The sequence below is a fragment of the Manis pentadactyla genome, chromosome 2, assembly GCF_030020395.1.
Source record: "Manis pentadactyla isolate mManPen7 chromosome 2, mManPen7.hap1, whole genome shotgun sequence".
Taxonomy (NCBI): domain Eukaryota; kingdom Metazoa; phylum Chordata; class Mammalia; order Pholidota; family Manidae; genus Manis; species Manis pentadactyla.
The window spans coordinates 176,709,959-176,731,756 of record NC_080020.1 but is presented as its reverse complement, the minus strand read 5'-3'; the positions used below and the strand labels follow the sequence as shown (position 1 = coordinate 176,731,756).

At 51.7% G+C, this 21,798-nt stretch overlaps 1 protein-coding gene across 1 annotated transcript; it reads right to left on the bottom strand.

Annotated features, from left to right (window-relative positions):
- Positions 1-2,099: 2,099 nt before the first annotated feature.
- On the bottom strand, positions 2,100-14,773 carry ASPRV1 (aspartic peptidase retroviral like 1). Its single transcript, XM_057497544.1, has 4 exons — positions 14,591-14,773; positions 8,150-8,305; positions 3,760-3,855; positions 2,100-3,662 (listed from the first exon to the last, which is right to left on the bottom strand). Exons 1-4 carry the CDS (start codon positions 14,771-14,773, stop codon positions 2,649-2,651), a joined length of 1,449 nt encoding a protein of 482 aa, XP_057353527.1. The 3' UTR covers positions 2,100-2,648.
- Between the last annotated feature and the right edge of the window lie 7,025 nt (positions 14,774-21,798).

Sequence of the window (21,798 nt, the reverse complement as noted above, 5' to 3'; positions counted from 1 at the left end):
TCCCAGGTGATGTTAATGCACAGCCAGGATCAGACCTTTACACTGATGCCTGCATGTCTCCCCTTTCACATCATCTTAAATTCAGCCCATGTCTGAATACGGCCATGGCTTCCAAAGCTGGATTCTGTGCTGTTGCTTTACTCCATCCTACACTTAGAAGCCAGACGAAGCTTCCTGGTTCTCTGAAGTTCACACACTTGCATGCAAGTCAAGCACAAACTCTTGGCTGGCATCAAGCCTTCTCCCAGAGCCCACTTCTCCCGGCTGCTCCCCAGGGCTCCCCGCTTGATACTCTGCTCCCCGGAGCGCAGCACTCACCATCCTGCAGTCTAGGTCCACCTCCACACAGTTGAGTTTGGAACCACCTCACACACACAGCATTTGTCCTAAGTTTCACTCTGGGTCTCCAGGCAAGGACCACCACTGAGTCCCTCCCCACATGGGAGCCTGGGCTGCGGAGGTCCTGCTGGCCCCCCATCGCTGGGCCCACCCAGGGCTCACCTCCCTGTAAGGCGGCTGAGGGCCTGCTGGCCACACAAGCTCTCCTCACTCAGGACAGAGCATGAAGGCTCTCTGCAGCTGGGACTCAGCTCCCCCCATTCCTGTATACCCAGGACGGGGCTCAGACGTCTGCTGGGTGTGGAAGAGCAGGGAGAGGACAAGCTGGGGGCTGCCCTGGTATTCCGGCCCGGCACCAGGGTCTCCTCTCCCCCGCCCACCTCCCTCCTCCAGCCCAGCGTGTGGCGAGGATCTGAAGGGCCTGGAGGAAGCTAGGTCACAGGGAGGTGCTGCCTGGGTTGTCCCCTCCAGGGAGGATTTGGCCTGGGAGAGAAACCCCACTCATTAGGGATTGAAAACCGAATCTGAGAGACACAGACCTGGGAGGCACAAGGAGGCCATCTCCTCCCATTCTCCTACTTTCTTCTCAGTTCTCCTACCTCCACACCAAGGCCTTTCGCTGGGCCCACCCCTTCTTCAGACCTCACTTTCCTGGGAAAAGACTCCACCTGCTCCACCCCAGCTGCACCCCATGTGCCTGGGGCTGATGCAGCTAATTCCTGTTAATGTGCTTGGCTGCTCAGGGACTGGAATTATGAGGTTAAAGGGCGGAGCTGGTGCCTCGGTTCTCAGGAATATCCCAGCTGGAACCCTGAGGAGCAGCCTCTCTTGGCTCAGATCAGCTTCACATGCTCAGGTCCAAGTGCCCGGGGGCTTCTTGGGAAGAAGGCTATCTGCCTCTGGCTCCGCTCAGGCTGTCTCTCCCTCGGGTTGTCCAGGTGGAAACCTCCAGGAGGGGCTCCTCCCACCCTCATGAAGGGAAGAGGCCCTCCCCATCTCCCATCAAAAGTTTGCGAAGCTTTGTGCCCCTTGCAGACCCTTTCGGCCATGGGTGTCTTCAGATTCCCAGCCAGGAGGCAGGAAGTCGGAGGCAAATGTGAGGCCGACCTCTTAAAGCGATGGACGCCCAGTTCTCCGGTGTGGGAAGGTCCTCCCCACTCCACCCCTCCTCTCAGGTTTCCAGCTCCATTCCAAGTCCCCCCAGGAAGAGGCTATCCTCTGCCACCAGGGCCCCCCACTGTCACGCCCCCTCTGTCCTCCAGAGCTGCTGTGGGCTGCCTTACGCAGGTCAACGCTTGCTCCTGACCTGCCTTCTGCCTCCAAGTCCTGGCTCCCTTGCATCTGCAAGAACCTATTTGCCACATTGATGCTTTCCCATTTGTTTATAATAACCATAATTTTCTAATACCCAGTCAAGACCTCACAAATAATTTTGGGGTATAAGGCAGTTTGGATCAACTATACTTCAATTTTTTTTTAATTGAAAAAAGAGGCAATTTGGGTGCTAAAATATTGTCATTTGAAATGATTAGAGGAATTACTAATTAGAAATGATAACAGGAATTATGGAGGAAATACATCAAAATATCTGAAATTGAGGCTAAGAAAATCCAGACATAGAGTCACCACATATCTATGCTCTAAAATCTCCAGGCTGGCAGTCAGGGGAGACTTGGGTCTCCCTTCTCTTTGATAGTCACCCCCAGTTTTTCCCTCCCTCTTACACCCATCGCATTTGTCCCCAGTCAACAATTACGAGGTTTTCTGTGAGTCAATCTTTATTGGTTTTTGAAGTAATGAATTATTGGCACAAGGCTCAATGCTTTTCAAAACACATTATGGAAGGAAACATACATGGTGCAGGGGGAAGACCTAGCAGAGAAGAACCCTGGGCAGCAGTGACCCTCACCCCTGGCAGCTGGGTCTTGCTGGCAAGGGCCCTGTAGGCAGGATCCAGCCCAGCTGAGACAGCCGCGTGGACCTGAAGATGACCGAGCCGCCTCCCAGGGTTGCCGAGGGAATCCCCCAGTCCTCTCTCAAAGACAATCATTTCTAGCCTCTTCCGGCCGCCTTCCAGCCTTTGAGTCTGCCACCAAGAGCGGCCTGACAACCACGGGGACCCTCTCTCCCTCTAAGGAAGCCAGCCTGTGCTGTTGCACACCTCTGCCTTCTCAAAGGGAAGCCTCCCCCACCAGTGGCAGAATAAGACCCCTGCAGAGGGAGGAGGAGGAAGCCAGTTTTAGAAGGTTGGCCAAGCCCAGTGACTCCCCTGAGGATCTGCACTGTTCCCTCCACTACAGTGGGTCTTCTCAATAGGAGAGCTGCTGGCCACGCCCCTCCATGCAGGGCTCCTCCTCTAGGAGCTCCAGGTCGAACTCATCTTCCAGGGCTCCTCCAACAGGCAGAAGGCGGAACTTCTTCCCTTTCAGGGTGCATGTGCGATGCTCGAAGTCCAGCACGGCGTTGTGGTCCTGGAGCATGTCGGTCCCGATGATGGCTTCTTCAGCACTGGCGTTGGCCACCAGGAACTCTGCCTTCAGCTTCAGCTTGCCCAGGGTCACCAGTGTATCCCAGATACCCATGATCTTCATTTCTGCCCCGTTGGCCACTTTGACCACATTCTCAAAGGGCCGCAGGGTGTCCGTGTCGCCGTCAGTGACCTCCTCCCACAAGCTCGGGTGGACCACAGAGACCTGAGCCCCGGAATCCACCAGGAACCTTACGGGCACTTTGCCAATTTTCCCCTTTAGATAGTAGCCCTTACCCATGCTGTTGGCAAAGACAATCTCCTTGGGCAGGTAGCTGGGGGTGGCCCCAGGCTCCCCGAAGGCCTTCAGGAGGGTCTCTTTCACAGCCGCATAGTCTCCCTGGTCACTGGGGCTGAGTCTGCTGTAGACATCCAGGGCATCTCCCTTGAGGGACTCTTTCAGGAACCTTAGCTTGGTGACATGGTCCCAGTGGTTGAGGTCATTGATGACCTCAAAGCGGAACAGCCAGAGGTCCGGGGCTACACTGGCTCCATCAAAAGGTTTGGGGACGAAGGCGTGCTGCCGACGGCCCTCTGGGCTCCTGGCTCCACTCTCAGCCATCCCTGTGCTCTCGTCAGGAATTGCAGCAGCAACGCAAGCCACGTAAAGAAAGCCACACACCAGTGTCGGTGCAGTCAAGCAGGAGGTCTCTCTGAGCAGCGTGGCTGGGCACCTGGCCTGGAGTACGCAGGAGGATGCAAGCGAGGGTTGTCTGACCGACTGCTGGGCACAAAGGCGGGCAGCTGCTGTGGCCTGCTCACTCTGCAGGGCCTTTTTGATGCCTAGCCTGGGCCCCTAGGGCTGCCCATTCTCCTTTGTTCTGGAAGCTCCACCCCTACTTGCCCCGCCCTCCTAGCAGCATCCTGCCTAACGAGCAGGATCAGTGCCTCACCCTCCCGCATCCTCCCAGGACTGGCACAGGCCGGCGCACATCAGAGGAAGAAAGGCCAGCTTCAGAGGGGGCCTCCTGTGCTGGTACCTCCCCATCCTGTGTCCCAGAATAACAGACGAGGATACAGAGGACCTTATGACATTCAGGTGTTTGTCATCTGGAGAAGGGAGGTGGAGAGGCCCATCAGCTTCTAGACCTTTGCCCTCAACCTGAAGTGACCACTTGGAATGGCTAAGAGAAAAGCCTACAGTCATTGCAGGCCTGTGATGTGTCGCAGAAGAGGCATCGGGGAGGTGTTTCTCATACACTGTAAACCAAGCATGGAATCCTGTAACAGTCTCTGGAGAGGGAGAAAGAGGCAGGTCCCGGAATCAGGAAGGCACAGAAATGGTTTTCAAATGACGGGACATACACGAAAGCATTTTCCATGAATTCAATCCCCACAGTAATTTTCCCTCATTGATCACACCTAAGTCAGAGTGAGAGCACTTTTGGGGCTGGGGCTGGGCCTCAGCCCATGTGCCCTCTGCAAGGCCTCTGTAAGTGGGCCGGTGCAAACGTTGCACTTTGGGGAGTGGACACCTAATCCAGGATTCCATTCCCGCTCGAGCTCTCGGAGGGCACCATCTTGGGCTCCCCTGTGTTGTCTCCTTCCCTTCGGTTCCCTCCCACCTTCCAGGAACCTGCCTAGAGCCCCTTCCCCAGCATTGCAGCTTCACCCCTGTGCCCCCTGACTTCCCCCTTCACCTGGTCATTCATGCAAAGAGTAGCCAGGGCATTTCACTCCCTTCTGTTCTGAGAGGGAGAAAGATCCACATGTTGCAAAGCCAGTGGTGAGATTCTGGGAAGTTTGGAGGGAGGAGGCTGGCTGGGTGACCTGCTGGGCTGGGGGTACAGGGCTGCCCAGGATCACCCCACTGATGCCCAGAAGGCAGATCTGTGCATCCTAGAGCTGGAGCCTGGCTTGGGCCTGTGCAGGAAGATTGCGGCTGTTGTGGGACACACTTTTATGACCCTGTTCCAATGTCACCCCCTCCATCCAGCCCTCCTACCCACCCATGGCACACGTGCAGACTCCTGGGTGAGTGTGGGCTGCAGTGCCCCAGGCTGGCACGTTCACAAGTTTGGCTGTTGCAATGACCGGAGCATGAGGCTCATGGAAACCTGGCCTGCTCCTGCCCCCTAGATACTTATCCAGGGTCAGCAGGGGCCCTCTGCTGGGGGAGATTCAGATGGGAGAGAAACCAGCACCCACGGCACAGCTTGGGCTCTGGGCTGTTTTTTTGGGCTTAGAGCCTGTTTCTCCCGGGCTCCCTGTACCACTCATCCCCCAGTGTCCAGCTGAGCCCCAGAGGCCCTGGCTGCAGCCCTGCCGCTGGACAGTCCCAGGGTCCCCAGCCATGCCCACACCCCTCCTGACACAGGAGCCAGCAGGGAAGCAGCTGGGCCAACACCTCTCATCACGGCTGCCTGGCTAAGGTGAAGCCTTCCTGCCATGCCAGGAGCCCAGAGGAGGAGGGAGTGGAGCCACTGGGAAGGCGCCAAGGCAGCTGGGTCTCCAAGAAGACTGCACAGTGAGACACCTAAACCCAAGAGGAATGGCCCTGCCGCCCACATGACCAGGAAGCCCCTTCTGTGGGTGGACATTTGTGGATGGCCTCCGGCCCCTGGGATGGGCCTTGCTCTGTAGCCCAGGAACTGACCCAGTGGCTCTCTGGTATTCACTGCCCTGCATCCCTGGTCCTCTGGAAGCGGGAATGAGTGAGGAAGCTGGCATGTGGCCAAGGGAGATGAGAGGCAAGCTGGCATGTCAGCCGGCAAATTAGGACTATTAGGTGCCCCAAACTGTGAGTCTCTAGCCATCAGGGTGGACACTGAAGTCAGATCCCCCCTTTGCTCTGGGCTAGAAACAGGTGGTTCCTGGGACTTGGGTCCTTGCACTTGGCGGTGTCTGGTGTTCACTTTGGCAAAGTCATTTCACATCCATCACCTCGGCAAGCGTCCTGCCAAGCTGAGAGGCAGGCCTGCCCTACTCCATGACTGGGCGGCACGAGCCTGACCAGCTGACAGGCTGGCCTCAGGCCCCAAGCTGCCCGGTGCATGGATAAGGGCATCTGCCCAACAAACGCAGGCCAGTGGGGGTGCCTCTCCCAGGTGTGTATGGCTGGGTTCTGGGGGCTTGTGCTTTCATGGCATCTGAGGGGACGGCACTCTAATGGCTGTACTGCTGTGAGCAATAACTGACTGCTCGATATTGAAGAATTTTGTGAGCCAGTTGTTAAACCGACTGGTAGCTTGAAATCAGATTTGGTGGGAGTATTTGCACCACAGAGATTGGCAAATTCTAAATCAGGACTTTTTTGTTTTCTGGAAAGCCAGTTTATCATCCCACCCATGCCTGGGGGTCCTTGGCCAGCAGTCTCTCTCTCTCTGGGGCAGGCAAAGGCCCATGGCCAATGATTAACAAGCTATAGCAATTTCCACTCCTGCCCAACCACTTGGGCCCCAAAGCACTTTCTAGCCCACTTTTCCTATACTCCCCACAACCTTTATATTCTTCTGGGTCCTTTGGCTTGAGGCAGGTGGTCCTCCCCAGGGAGGCCCTTCATGCTCTGTTCACAGTCCCGTCTCGGGGCCCCAAAACAGATGCACACAGGGGTCCCATCATTACAGGAGAGCTGGAAGGGGGTGAGTTTTGGGATAGTCTCTGGCTAGGATCAGGATACAGTGAAGTTAGTTCTCAAGTTGCCTTAACCTTTGAGAGACACGCATTACCTGGAACAACCCAGAACAGCTCAGGGACCTTGGAATTCCTATGCTAATGGAACACTGATGAGCTAGACCAGCTGGGGCAGGCAGGGTGCAATTGCCTCCTCCCAGAACCTAGGAAATCATGTTTAATTATCGACAAGTATAGGTACTAGGGCAGGAACACCCTCATTATTACCTATCAGCAGCTGAGTGTGCTCTGAAGCCGGCACACATACCTACGTAACTGAGAGGAGGCAAATCAGGACAATAAACAGGAAGGACTTAGCAGGTCCCCACCCTCACACCCCCGCACTGAGATCGCAGGGCTGTAGGCTCTGCTGGCCCAGTGCTGCCCCAGATCCCTGGTTCCCCTTTGCCGTTTCCTCCCCTCCAGGAGTTGTGCGAACTGGCACAAGCCTAGGACAGGGCCCATCGGGGCCCCTGAGAATTGAAGCCCTTGGTGGGCAATGGAGACCTACCTTGAAATGGTACGCCTCCTTCTCTTTGCTGTTTGATGACTTCTGGGAGCAAAGCAGAAGCCCAAAGAGGAGCCTGAAGCCTTCAGATCCTGAGGGTGGAAGGCAAGCTTTCACGCAGCAGGCCGGGCCTGGGAGGAGACCTGAATGTCCTTCGGGAGATCATTTTCCTGAGCCCAGAGACACCTTGTGGATTTAGTTGCCCCGGTGGAGCCCAAACCGAAGACGAAGAGGGCCAGGAAAGGTGCCCAGGCTTACTGCTGCAGCTCCTCGCCGTGCTATGCCCCACTCCCAAGGGCAAGGTCACCCTGGGAGCTGGCTGGAGAGGCAACAGAGGGGGCCTCAAGGACTTTTCAAGGAAACAAAAGAAGTTGAGGGCAGGCAGAAGGTGCACTTTCTTCCCCCAGGGCCGGCTTCATGGACTTTGGATCTGTGAAGTCACAAGGGGCTCTGCGCTCAGAAAGGCCCCGGGCTTGCTTTGATGCTCTGCTGTTGCCATCTTGAAGTTCCCAATAATTTTGAACAAGGGGCCCCACCCCTTCATTCTGCACCAGGCCTTGTAAATTATGTAGCTGGTCTTGTCTCCAACCAATGTGATGGGGACTTCATGCACATATATACACACCACAGACATGCACCCACAGACACACACACTCCTTGCCACACACCATACATATATATGCTGTCCACAAACACCTGCCCTGCACACTGCACACACATCCTGCGCCTAGAAAACCTGCACCACACACACCAACTACAGTTCTCTGTCCCAAATGGCTATGAAATTGTGGAATTTGCATATAGAACTCAGCTCCCACCTTTCATTTCACAGACTTATTTGTACACATATTTACACTGAGAATTAAAATCATATTTATTGGAGACACCTGCTCTTTCTTAGCCTCTGAGCACACTTGCTGGCTCAGAAGACTAGGCATGTTCCCATCACCCTGGCTTACAAGCTAACGAAAACAGGATACAGATGTGTAACAGCCCAGTTCTGAAGTGTTTTAAGACCAAATGTGTGCACAGGCTGACCGCTTGAAGCAGCCCCAGTCACAGCCACCCTGCTCTGAAAGTGGGTCATGCTGTCTTCTGCCCCCGACCCATGTGGGGACAAGGACAGGATGCCCTCCATTCATCCCACCTCTGGGTGCTCACACCGTGGCCAAGATGCGGTTTGCCTGCCCCAATCCCGTATAACTACCAACCCAACTCATCGGAGGCCACGGTCCCCAGGCTGGAGGGAGTGGGGGTGTGCAGGGTGCGTGGTGCAGCTCGCAGGAGGCTACAGTGCTCTGCTTCCATGGGTCTTCAAGCTGAAAAGAAGGGCAAAGAGGTGAATTGCGCCCAAAACCCTCTTAGGGATTCAGATCGGAACCCGAGGGAGTCTAGGTAGGCTCTGGCCAAAGCAAGGCACTTGGGGAAACCCAGGGCCCCGTCTGGTTCCTTATGCCCAGACCACAGGCCCTGACTCCCAGCCCCACAGTTCCTGGGCAGGAAGCCCCAGTGCAGGAACTCCATACCCTGTAAGTCACAGCCAAAGGCACTTAGGCAGGACAGCTTTCCTTTGACTGGTCCCCCTGACAGCCCTCACTGAACAAGCCACTGAGGGACACAGTAGTCCTGCCCACAGGGCCCCCCCCATTCTCTAATGTTCCAGAACCTCTTCTGGGTCGCCTTTCACCTCCTTTACCACCCTGTTCAGAACCCTTCCTCCCAGGAAGCCACCAAGCTCAGCAGGCCAGCTGAGCCCATTCTGTCAGCAAGTTCCAACTGAGGCCCTTAGAGGGCCCAGGAGGGTCCTGGAGGTGTTCGGGGAACAGCAATCCCAGGCCCCGGTGCCACTGCTAGCCCTCCAGGCCCAGGGTCAGGGCCAAGGCCAACCAAGGGTTGGTCAGAACAAGTTGCTGATAAACTCCTTAGAGGTCCAGTGTGCAGAAACAGGTTCTTTCCCTGTATTTATCTTTCAGCCAAATAGGAAAATTACTTAAGGTGTCCTTACTTCCCCACTCCTCTCCTCACAGCCTGACCCTCCAAATTGGGTTCCTGCCTTATTCCCAATTCCTGGTGTGTGCCCTCACTCTAGACCAAGCCTTCACCCCTTCCTTCGGGGCCACAGAGGCCTAGGGGTTCTGCCTGGCTAGAGGGGCTGGCTCGAAGGGAAGACCCTGTGCAGAAATCCCTCCTCCTCTCCCATTGCCATGGTCCCCGCCATGTCACTGAGGTTAAGTGGGACTTGTAAGACAGTCCAATCAGCTCTGGAGACATTAACCCACTTTTGACAAACACCTCTGAAATTTAGGAAATGTTCAAACAATCAAAACATATAGACAGGGTATTCTCCAAATACAAGTGGGCTTCTAAGGACACCAGGAAACTTGGCTTAGAGCTAGACACCTGGAGGACTTCAGTCCATCTTAAAATATCTCAAAGGCAGCTATAAACTGATCCTGAAATAGTTTTAATTGCTGCTAATGATAACTGGTATTGTGAACAATGCAAACATATAAAATAGCCTCAGTGCAGGGAACTGCTGCTTTTGAATTCATTGCCAACTTAACTTTAGTCCTAACTTATAGAAGATGGAGGGACAAAGCGGGGACACCTTCCCACCAGCATGTGGATGTGGTAGCTCTTCTTTACCATCTAGGAGAAGTGGGGGAAGGTAGGAAAGGGCAAAATGGAAAAACAGCAGAGCCCTAACATATGGAAACCTCCAGGTTATTGGTAACTTCAGTAAAAAACATTTATTGAGCACCTACTGTATGACAAGACACCCTACTCATGGCTATAAATTAGTGTAAGATACTCCAAGAGTCTACAGCACAGATGGGGATGGATTAATGCCAAGGAAATGCGTTGACTCAATCCCATACATATTTCCTGAGGCCAATTCTGCCTCATGTTGAGAGATGAATCAGACCTGAGCTCTACCCCCACAGAGTTCTCAGGCCAGTAAAGAAGAGACCCAGACACAAATGCCCTGAATCTGGAGAGATGAGTGTGGAAGTGGGCAAAATGGTGGCCCTGGAAGAATGGGGCAACTCATCCCACCAGAAATCAACCAGCATTACCCAAGGAAACAAAAATGAGAGGAAGGTTAAAGGGAAACCTGCATTAGCACTGAATCCAAGGAATGAAGGCATCACACGCAGGAACCTTGGATCAACTGTTGTTGCTCTCAGCAGACTCCCTATGGAGGGACTGGGGGCCAGAGCCCTGGGACTGAGCCTGCTCATGTGGATGAATCAGACAGGAAGGCTTTGGGGGATGGGGAGAGTCTCTGGATGAAATGATCGAATTGAAAGTATGTATATAAGTATAAAAAGAAGACTGAAAGGAAATACACCAAAACAATGCCATTAGTTATTTTTGGGTGGGGGGATCAGGCATGATTTCAGTTTTCCTTTATATAAATTCTGAGAATATATTCTCTAGTAAGAAAAACATTACTTAAAAATAAACTTGTTCTTGCAGTTTTTGTAAGCTTAAAATTATTTCCAAATGGAAAAGTTTTCAACGAGGGGTATGTGGGAAATCTCTGTACTTTCTGCTCAGTTTTGCTGTTAATCTAAAACTTCTCTGAACAAATAAAATCTATTTTAAAAATGTTTTTAAGTTTTTTAAAAGGCATTTAAAGTGAGGGGAGGGAATGTTCATAAAATAACGTTAACAACAGGAATAATAACTGAAGCTAAATGATAGGTATAAGAGGGTTCATTTGAGTTTGCCATAACACTAGGCTGTGTTTGAAAGTTTTCCTATAGTAAAAAGCAAAATATAAGTAAACAAAAGCTCTGTGCCAAGATCTTCCCCAGTCTGACCTGCCCAGTTCCAAGCCCGCTGCCCAGGCAATCTGCATGCCACCAGTCTTGGGCCCCAGGACCACTGGTCCCCGCGGCCAGGCAGGCTCAGCTGTGTCTCAGTGTCCCCAGTTGGGTCGTCTCCCTGCCCTACCGCAGAGATTCACAGCTAACCCCTGCCTGCAGGGCAGCTGCACACCGTGGCCCAGGGCACAGGCTGAGCACATACGCTGCTCCCCCCGCCCCCACCAGCAGCCCATGGCAAGGGCACCAGCCTTGGCCCTGCTCCCAGCGCCCTAGGGGCATGCCACCTCCTGCCCAGGTGCCCACCCGCTCCTTGGTGCAGCTCTCCTGGGAGAGTGCAGCTCCTCTCCCTCACTGGGTCCCTCTCTCGTGTGAGTCAGCATGCACCAATCTCTCACATCTTAAAAAAAAAAGCCCTCCCCTGAATCCCCCTTGGTCAATGACTCCTTCTCCCTTTCCTTCTCAGTCAGTTTCTAGAAGGGCTGGTCCACCGTGCTCGCAAGGCAATGGCATGTGGACGCCCCTCTGTGGGGCATGTGGAGCTGAAGGCCAGCAAGCAGGGAGGGACTGATCCACCTGAAGGAGGCCGCTGCCCTTTCTAGTTCACACAAAGGCACCCCACGGTCTAGGGGCAGCCCCCCTTCCGCTCGGCCTCACAGCCCGAGGCCCCGGCTCCAGCCCCACTGCCCTCTGCTGCATTCTTGCCAGGCTCCCCAGATGTCTCCCAGTGGGCCGTTTTTGACTCTCCGAAGCATCTGCCCTGCTGCTTTTCCTCCCAGGCCTTTTCTGCCCCTTTGGCTCCTGGGACCCACGTGCCTCAAAGACTCCTCCCTCGGTCTCTCATGGGCTCCTCCTCCCGAGGCCCCCCGACAGCTCTCTACTGCTCGCTCTGCCCTCTGCCCTGTCTGCATCCCTGCCCTAACCTCTCCTGCGTTCCAGCTGTCTGCTGCCAAGTCCACCTCCAAGTGTCACTTTCAACACTGAGCGTGTTGCCTTCCCCCAAGACCTGCTCCGCTGCCGGTGCTCTTTATCTGGGCAGAAGGTACCACCCTGGGGGGACACCGGGGTCACCCTGGCCTCCCACCCCTCACTTCCCCAACCAGTCCCTGATGGGGGCCACATTCTGCTGGCTCCTCCTTCCGAGCCCCTCTCCCTCCCATCCCCCTGCACGCCACTGCCCTACTTCAGGCCTGACTATTGCAATAGTGTCCTGGAGGTCTCCCACCCTGTCTGCTCCCTGCTACTCTCCTCTCCTCAGGGGACCCAGAGTCCTGACATGTAAGTCTACTCATGTCGTTCTGTTCAAAATGCCTCCATGGCTCCTCATCCCAAAATAAAATCTCAATTGGTAACACAACACATGAGGGTCCCCTCCCTAATTCATGCTGCGCCCACACTAAATGGCTCAGGGTCCCCAGACATGACGGGCTTGTTTGTGCCTTTTCACAAGCCACTCACTTGGCCAGGCAAGCCTTCCTCAAACTCGTTCTTCTGGCAAACCCCAACTTTTCCTTAGGAGTCAGCTACAGTGTTGCCACCTCCAGAAAGTCTCCCTTGATTTCCTGGCAGACTGAGGGGCTCCCTCCTCCAGGCTCCCATCACGGGGACTGCAATCCTCATGCCACCTGCAAGCTCCCAGAGGCATGACCCAGGCCCTCTGAGCTGGAGCGCCCGCACGATCTAGATGCAAAAGGTGTGATCTCTCTGGGCCCTTGCTCCTGTCATCCCCTCTCCTCATCCATAACCCGGCCTTCCCCCAAACCCAGCTCTCCTTCACAAATTTCCCAGAAAGCACTACCTGCCCTGCCTCAGTCATTTCTCTCCTCTATGGCTCAGAAAGTCAGACCTGGCAGTGCCGTCTTTACCTGCAGACCAGTGGCATTCAAACTTTTTTTTACTGTGACAATAGTAAGACAACATTCATCACACTCCAGTACACATACACATTATAATATATGAAATATATGTATACCTGTAAGTAAATATATATAGCTGAAACAAAATATATTTACTACATGCAATATACTCTGATACTTTCTGTTTCGCTCTACTTGTTCTTTTAAGCTGGTAATGACACACTGAATTAAGCTCCAACCCATAAATTGGTCTCCACCCACCATCTGAAACCTCTGCCAGTGGCGGTCACTAAGGCTTTCCAGAAGGGGAGGGCGTGATTAGAAGGGTGGGTTAGGACAGTGCTTCTCAAATGTTCTATGGAAGAGGCCCAGTTTTGTAATTTTCCAATTTGTCATGTACTTTACTTTTTAAAAATACAGTAAGAATAAATGATTAGAAAAATAACAAAGGTATAAAAAAAGAAAGGCAAGCCCTGATTTGTTATTATTAGCTTTAGCAGACACTGCGGAGTGGTGGTGGGAACATCCCGGGAGGTGGACACTGGACGGGCCAGAGGCGTGAGGCGGCTCTGCCAGTCCTCGTGATGCCCTCAGGCCCTTGACAAGTGGCCACACCTGCCCTGCCAGTCCTGGCGCAATCCCAATTTGCAGAGGCTCAGCGGCTTTGCTAGGCAGAGAGACAGTGCCTCTGCCTCTGTTCAGACTCCTGCCTTGTCAACAGAGCCTGCTGCCCAAGTTCACATGATGACTCAGCCACTCAACCACCTGGATGAAGGATGTGACCTCTCCGAGCCCCCGTTCCTTCCTAGGATTGTCCTGGGAGATGAATACAGCAGTCTGTACCGAGGGGCTTGGCCCAGGGCTGCACCTGGTTTGTGCCCCACCATCCAGCTGTCAGTTATTGTCTGTTCTGGTGCTGTCACTTCCTGTCTTTCTGGGCCAGCCTCATCCTGGCACGTCCTCTCCTTGCCTCCCACTGGCCACTTAGGCCAGACCTTTCCCCCAGGTCATCTCCTCACTTCCCTGGCTCTCACCTCAGGAGACAGCTTGCATCCCACATGGCAGAGAAAACAGCCCCAGCTTCCTCCCCACCCACCCCAGGTTCTCTTCACCCCAACATCCTTTCTTGGGCCTCTGCCCACCCATCCTAATCCCTCCACCTGAGCCTCACCTACCTGCCCCTCCTCTCTCCATGATGGGAGCTTCTTTCCCTCATGATTTCCTCCCTCCTTTGGGAATCCTTCCGAAGAGTCAAATCTCTGGTCACTCCTCAGTCTAAGGAATCTGCCCTGTGGTGTGCTGGAAAATGCTTAACAATTGGCCCTTATTATAAATGTTATTGACATAAAGGATGTTTAGCAGTTTATAAATAATAAAATATATAATACTCTTTATTGTAAATTGCACATAGCAAATTGAGTCTTAGCAAATGTTTCCACTCATTTTTACCAATCTGATGAATCCATAACTAACCTACAACTATAGCTGACAAATGAGTGTAGTTGTGACATGAATGCTGGTTGATGTTTTTGTTTGTGCCAACTAGCAAGATAAAAGTAAAATGAAGATAATACTGGAACTTCACTTATGCGTCAATTTTGTTTACTAAATTAGATAATCTGTTTTTGAATACTGGAAACTCATTTGCTCAATTTTCTGCACCATTCACAGTGTAATGGCTGCAGGCACACATACGTTTAGGTTTAATGTGCATTATCACCCCTGCCACACTCCCACTGGCTGCAGCTGGAGGCTGTCAGATGACCACGCTCCCCGCAACTGCTCAGGTTCCTTGCCAGCCAGGACTGAGCAGCACCCCTCCATAACAGCCCCAGCAGGGGTCCCCTTCTGGTGACCTCTGAGCCCCCGGAGAGGTGGGATTTGGAGTTGCTTGCCAGAAGCGTGATGGAGGAGTTACGGGGTCGAGGGCAGCAGGGAAAGCTTGGAACACATCTAGGGCAAGAGGCGAGGGAAAGGCTGACTGCTTGAGGTTTGGTTGCAATTGGAGGTCTGGAGTTTGTAGTAGGTCCAGCACCACGGGGAAGATGTGGGCAGCAGGAGGTTGATCTGACCCAGCATTGGGGTGTTCTAACCTGGTCATGGGCAGTGGAAGGACAGAGGGGTGAGGGGCTGGCAGGCTTGGGGAACAGGGTGTCTGATAGGTTAGAAAGGGTCTGGACCTTCAGAAGAGGGCAATGGGGGTGGGCTGGAAGCAGGATGGGTGCCGGGGGACTCCATGAGGCTGAGGACAGGGGTGGGAATTGTGGATGAAAACTCTGGGAGAAGGCTAGGATCAAAGAGTAGGGATTCTGGAATTGTTTCAGAGCAGCAGTAGAATAGGACAATGTTGGGTGGCTGGGGAGGGCACACAGGCATAAAGCCAGGCTGTTCCCAGGATATGGGGTCCTGGGCTGATGGTATTTTACATTCCTGTCACATTCCCTGTCAGCTAACTGCCCTCATACCCTGGGACTAACAGCCCCTGAGTGCCTGGGGACAGGGTTGGTTCTTGGGCACAGAGTAGGCCCTGGTCACATGCCTGGCAGCTCCAGGAAATTCCCCACTGGGACAGTTCCAGACTAAGGCTTGATCCTCAGGCAGGAGGAAGGAGGGGTCGGCCTCAGCCAGATGCCATGGAAGGCTGAAAAGCCCCAGCCCTGGAAAGGAGAGCTCCCTCTAAGGTGAGACGAGGTCTGGAGGAGAGGTGGAAGAGGATCCGACTGTATCCAGGTGCTCAGGAAGGCTTTCCAGAAAAGCTAGTGCTAGACCCAGAGCTGAGGAAGGAAAGGGGTGTCCTGGGCAAAGCACAGGGATCATGAGAGGGGCTCACAGAGAGGCCCCACTTGCCCAACAGGAGCCCAACCTGCAAACTCACCTATCTTTCCCTGTCATACTATCTTTCCTGGGATTTTTGAAGGAGCCCTGCTCCCTTTCACCACAGGGCGTTTGCCCATTCTGTTTCTCTCCCTGGAAAGCTTCCCTTCCTCCTACCCCATTATTTAGGGAATTGGTAAGTTTGGAAAGCACCCATAATTACTCGAGGAAAACTCTGTAACAGATTCATCTGAATTTGCCAAGAGACTGCTACCAGCTGCCCTCACTCAGTGACAGAGGCCAAGCCCACGGTTTCCTCCCTGTGGTCCTGGATCTTTATCGGTAAGGGGCGGGCCTCGCTGAGCGATAAAGGGGAAGGAGTGAGGCATGAAGGAGCCAGAATACCCCTCATGGTGCACAGGACAAAGTAGATGCCCACAATTATCTGCTGAGTGATCAGTCAGATGCATGGAAGGGCCCAGCTGAGGCTGCATATTTAATGTCCCCCATTCCTCCCCCGATATGTTTGACTGGGCTGATCCAGGGTCAGTTTTTCAATGGCCTTTGGACCACAGGCGTGTATCAGAGACTGCACACCTCAGGGCACAAGGGGTTATACCTGTTCTTGCTCAAAAGTTACAAGAAGTTGCTAAATGAACCAAAAGAAGAACCAGAGTGCTAGCTGCTCTCTGTTCTCCACCACCCACAACTGTTGCCTCATGGAGGGTCAAAGCAGGCAAGATAAAATCTGTCTAACTCATAGCTCCAAAGAAACAGGAGTTAGAAGTGTGACCCAACCTCGGCTTTGCCTCACCTAGCCCTGCCCCTCTCCGCTGTTTGGCCCAGGGAGGCCCTGACCCAGATGGGCCACCTCGGAGGCCCGCACGCCTGCCTGTGCTGAAGTCCCCAGCCTTCCATTTTGAGAATCTGTTCTGATCTCTTGTGAGATCCAAATTTGGTTTCATTCTGGGATAGTGAGCCTGGTAGTCTTCATTTTCTCCAACAAAAAGTTGGGTGTAAGGGAGGAATGGAGACACATGATCTCTAACAACTGCTTTCAGCCCACTGGCTTCTCAGAGGAGCTGCGTAGTTGACTTCCTTGGAAGCCAGGCCCAGCCCCACAGAGCCTCACTCCTCCAATCTGATCTTGGTAAGGCAGCAAAGTGGATGTGCAGCCTTACCCCATGCCAACCTCAAGAGGCCCGGCACTAGGCAGGAGTCAATCCTGGAGCCCTTGAGGTGGACTGGGAGCCCTCAGGCAGCCATGGGACCCAGAGGAGACTGACTCCCTCCTATACAGGAGAGAACATAACCAGGATATGTCCCTAGATGTAAGATTCATCCCTCCTGGAACCTGACACAGGGCCTTTGCCCAGAGGTGATTTTAGATCACTATTTGTTGGGTGTTCTCCAGAATTATTTGAGCAAATGAAAGGATAATATTGACACTGAGTCAGGAACCTTCAAAAACTGTACATTCTGGGTTAAAAGATGCCCTTTACAGCCTCTTTCCTTTCACCCAGAGATCCCACCTCACTCCACTAGCGGACAACCACGGCAGACCCCCTCTCCCTGAGGTTCAGAGTTTCCCAGCCAATAAGATGGCACAGTATCTCCTTTCCACACATGTATGGGTTACCCCTTCCCCACACTCCATTCCCGCTCTCCTCTGTCTCCATCATCGTGCCCTGTTGAAAGCACACACCGGGAGCCCTAACCCAGATCAACCTGTGTGAAATTGTCTGAGGATAGAGAGTGCTAGAAAAACCCCCATAAAACACAACACACACACATACACTAAAGAAGCACAAACTAGGCAAAAGTATAGGAATTCAATTTCACCCAATCATTGTTTTAAATTATGGGATTTCCCAGTCTTAAAAGAAAATTACAACTGCCAGACATGCATACATAAATATACAACATAAAGACACTGGCAGCAGCCCACTGTGGGTTGGAAATCACCAGCAAGGGGACCTCTGCTCCCCTCAAAGGGCTGGGTATTGTTTAAGGGGTGTCATTCCTGTTCCTCCAACCATACTGTAAATTACATAAGATGCTGTTGAAACAGCACAGGGCTGAAAGGCAGGAACCTCAAGTTCCAAACCCAGAACTGCCACAGTGGCTGTGTGACCTTTGACAAGCTGCTTAGCATCTCTGGACTGTTCTGTTTCCATCTGTGAAATGAAGGACAGCCTTTAGACCTTCTGTCTGGTATTTCTATTGTACTCACAATGCCTGAGCCAGTACTGCCTAGGAAGGCTTAATAAGAACAAATGCAAAGAATTGGCCCAATATGACTTTTAAGTCAATATAAGTGCAAACCTAGCTTAAGACCTGGATAACTAAGGTATCATTTCCCAACCAGTTCATCAGAAACATTGGGTAGAATGCATCTTTGGAAGGTCACAAGGTCTTGGAATTTTCTTTTTCCACAGTGAAGTTTAAGCCCATGCATGGGTGAAGGAGAGAGAGGTAGCAATTAGAAGTGTAAGTAACTCTGTGGGGACAGCAGAGGGACCAATGTCACAGAGTCACTGGGAGGGAGGCTTGTTGGTATCACTCCACTGCACCCTTCCAGGCTGTCCTGGGCCCTCTCTAGGCAGCGAGCCCCAGTTGGTGGGCCCCTGACTTTGGGTGGTGCATGATGACAGTGGCATGTGCCTACCCAGAGAACAGATGCAAACCAAGACATCATCCCTATCCCAGCCCAAAGAGGAAGCAGGCTGTGGTGCTCTTGGACCACCTTTGCATAAATACAGCAAATCCCCGGCCCTGGAAAAAGGAGGAAGCTCTGTGCAGAGAGGGTATGCAGGCAGGGTCCTGGGCCTTACCGCCAGGCAGCAACCCCAGAACTCTGAGAAACGCTTGCTCTCATCCCCAGAGGACCCTCGTTCCCAGGGGGTCCTTATGCTCCACCCAGAGCTCTCTCTTCAGCTCTTCAGGACTCAGGGGAATATGAGAAGCCGGGAGTCTCTTCGGGGACAGTTTTCCCACACTGGTTCAGACAATGGTCACCCACTTGCCCCAGGACACTTGCATTCCGATTCCCTCTGTCCCCCTGGGGGGATACAACCCAGTGAGATAGAAAGCTCAGCTTCAGAGGCCCGCTCTGCCTCTCACCCACCGTGTGGCCGTGGGAAAGCTACCTAGCCTCTATTTCCTCTTTCATCACATGAAAACAATAGGACCAACCCAAAAAGCAGTCATGCAGATGCAATGAGATAATGCACAGAGGGCACTTAGGTCAAGCCCAGAGCTAGCTCATGTTTACTGTGATGACTATACAGAGCCACAGAAAACCTTCACAGGAACAACAACAGACCTGAATAACAATCTGTCAGCAATGCTGCTAAAGGAGACCTGATCAGTGACTGGGAAAGACCAGGAACGTCAAATAAAAGACAACCTTCCCCCCTCCAGGCAGTGGCTTTCTCCAGGACAGTGAGTGCCCACGGCTGCCTAGAGGTTGTGGAGCCCACTCTCTCATTACACAGCTGAGGAAACAGGCTCAGAGCCAACGGGGGCCGCGTCTGAGGCCATACAGCAGGTCTGTGACCGTACCTGGACAAGAGGACGTATCTTCCAATTTCTTCTCCATGTGGCCACGTTGTTTCTCAGATATTAATTTGTGTTTTCCCTTTTCCCTTTCCATTCCAAGAAGGTCTTGGATTTGTCCTCTATGAGTCTCAGGATCAGACAAATTCCACCCCTAGGCCCTTCTCTCCCTTGTGTCTGTTTTTCTGATCCTGCGCTCCTACTGCTCTGAGGGGGGTGTCTTAAGGGCTACCCTGAAGGGAGAAAAGGAGAGGGAAGCCGGGAAACTCAGGAGCAGAGAGAGGATGGAGACAGAGAGGGGCAGGTCTGAGAGGCGGGGAGGCAGGGTCCTGGGCATAAAAGCCTCAAGCGCGGCCTAGGGGCAGAGGTCGAGCCTCACAGGGCACATGGGCCCATGAGAGTGGACAGCTCCCAGAAGTGCCCCTTGCTGGGCAGTACCATGTGCCTCCTGGATTCCAGAGGGACCCTTGTGGGGAGGGGCCTGGAGTGCCCACAGTGGGATTTCCTCTCTGTCAGGCAAGACCAGAGCTCAGGGCTGGAACTGAGTTGATCTCAGGAACATTTCCTGCCCTCCAGGGATGGTAGATTAAGGTTCATACTGTCCACATAAGGCAACACTCAGTCCCCTTCCTGACCTCATTCCCTAGAACCATGTCACCCATTTGTACAGTGCTTTACAGAGTGCCTTCACAATTGCCCATTCAGTCCCCGAGATTCAGCCAGTTAACCCAATGAAAAAATTAGAGCTCAGCAAATGGACCAGAGTTTATCAAGTTCACACAGGTATTAAGAAAAGTAGGACCAAACCCCAGTTCTCCCAACTCCTAGACAGGGCTCTTTCCAATACGTCACTGCCCACCCTGTACTTCTCTTTGTACACAGCTCTCTAGGAGAGCACACCCCACTGTCACCCAGGGTCCGCAGCACGGGGAATTCTCCTCTTTGTGGAAACAAGGCCTGCAGGGATAAGCGGGCAGGCCTGCCCTTCCCAGGTGATGCCTGCTTTGGTGACTTCGCAAGATGCAGTGACGGCTTCCAAGACGCTCACCTGACACTGGTTGTAAGTCAGATTGAATGGAACTTCAGGGCCTAGACAGTGACAAAAACCCCTGTAGATTGGGAAATCAAAGGCAAGTACAATTGGCCACTGAGCAGATGAAAAAATCTGTAAACCTACCAACAATTAAAAAATGCCCACTAAATTTATGTTATTGTTGTTGCTATTATGCCTTTTTGATTGGCAAAGTCTTTTTTCCCCTATACTTTTGGTGGGACCATAAAATTATACAACTTTTACACACACAAACATACACACACACATATATTGAAAGCCTTAAGAGTATGCACACCCTCAATACAACATGATATCTTGGACTGGTTCCTGGAATTGAGAAAGGTGTTAGTAAGAAAGTACCAGTGATGGCCAAATGAAGTCTGGGGTTTAGTTAATAGTAGTGTACCAGTGGTAATTTACTAGTTTTGATTAATATACTCTTGTTAGTTAAGATATTAAAGTTACACCATTATGTTTATTACAGCACTATTTACAATAGCCAAGATATGGAAGCAACCTAAGTATCCATCAGTAGATGAATGGATAAAGAAGATGTGGTACATATACACAATGGAATACTATTCAGCCATAGAAAGAAACAAATATTACCATTTGCAACAACATGCATGGAGCTGGAGGATATCATGCTCAGTGAAATAAGCCAGGCAGAGAAAGACAAGTATCAAATGACTTCCCTCATCTGTGGAGTATAACAAGAAGCAAAACTGAAGGAACAAAACAGCAACAGACTCACAGACTCCAAGAAGGGACTAGCAGTTACCAAATGGGAGGGGTGGGGGAGGGCGGAGGGGGAGGGAGGGAGAAGGGGATTGAAGGGTATTGTGATTGGCACACATGGTTTGGGGGGATCAGGGGGAAAACAGTGTAGCACAGAGAAGGCAAATAGTGACTCTGTGGCATCTTACTATACTGATGGGCAGTGACTGCAATGGGGTATGAGGGGGACACAATAATATGGGTGAATGTAGTAACCACAGTGTTTTTTCATGTGAAACCTTCATAAGAGTGCATATCAGTAATACCTTAATTAAAAAATGAATTAATTAAAAAAAGATATTAACATTAGAGGAAGCTGAGTAAAGAGTATATGGGGACTCTGTACTAGTGTTACAACCTTTCTGTAAATTTAAAGTATTTCAAAACAAAAGGTTTATTTTTTAGAGCTTCACATTCTTTTAGCCAGAATTTCACTTCTAAGATTTTATCTCAAAACTTATCAGAGATGTAAATGGACATTTACATTACAAGGATATTGCATCACTTGTGATAGTGATAAAAATGTGGAAATTATCTCCATGTCCAAGAACAGCTTGATTAAATGCACTATGATGAATCCAATGCTGAAAGAATGTGGTCAGAAAGAATCACATCATAATATTGACTGAGATGGAAAATGCCTACAACAGAAGGTAAAGTGAAAGAATTAGGACACAAAACTACATATATATATCTTTCTAAGTTCAGAACAGTTTTTTAAATGATGTACATAAGCTAGACAAGAAGGAAATATACCAATATAGTAAGGATAAGTTATTAATGGGTCATATAATTAGAGTGAATCTTATTTTCTTCTGAATATATTTGCATATATTATGAGTTTTCTACAGTGAACATATGTTTATAATTAGGGGAAAAAAGGTATCAAAAATCCCCAACCTGTGGCAGTTCTTCAGAAATGT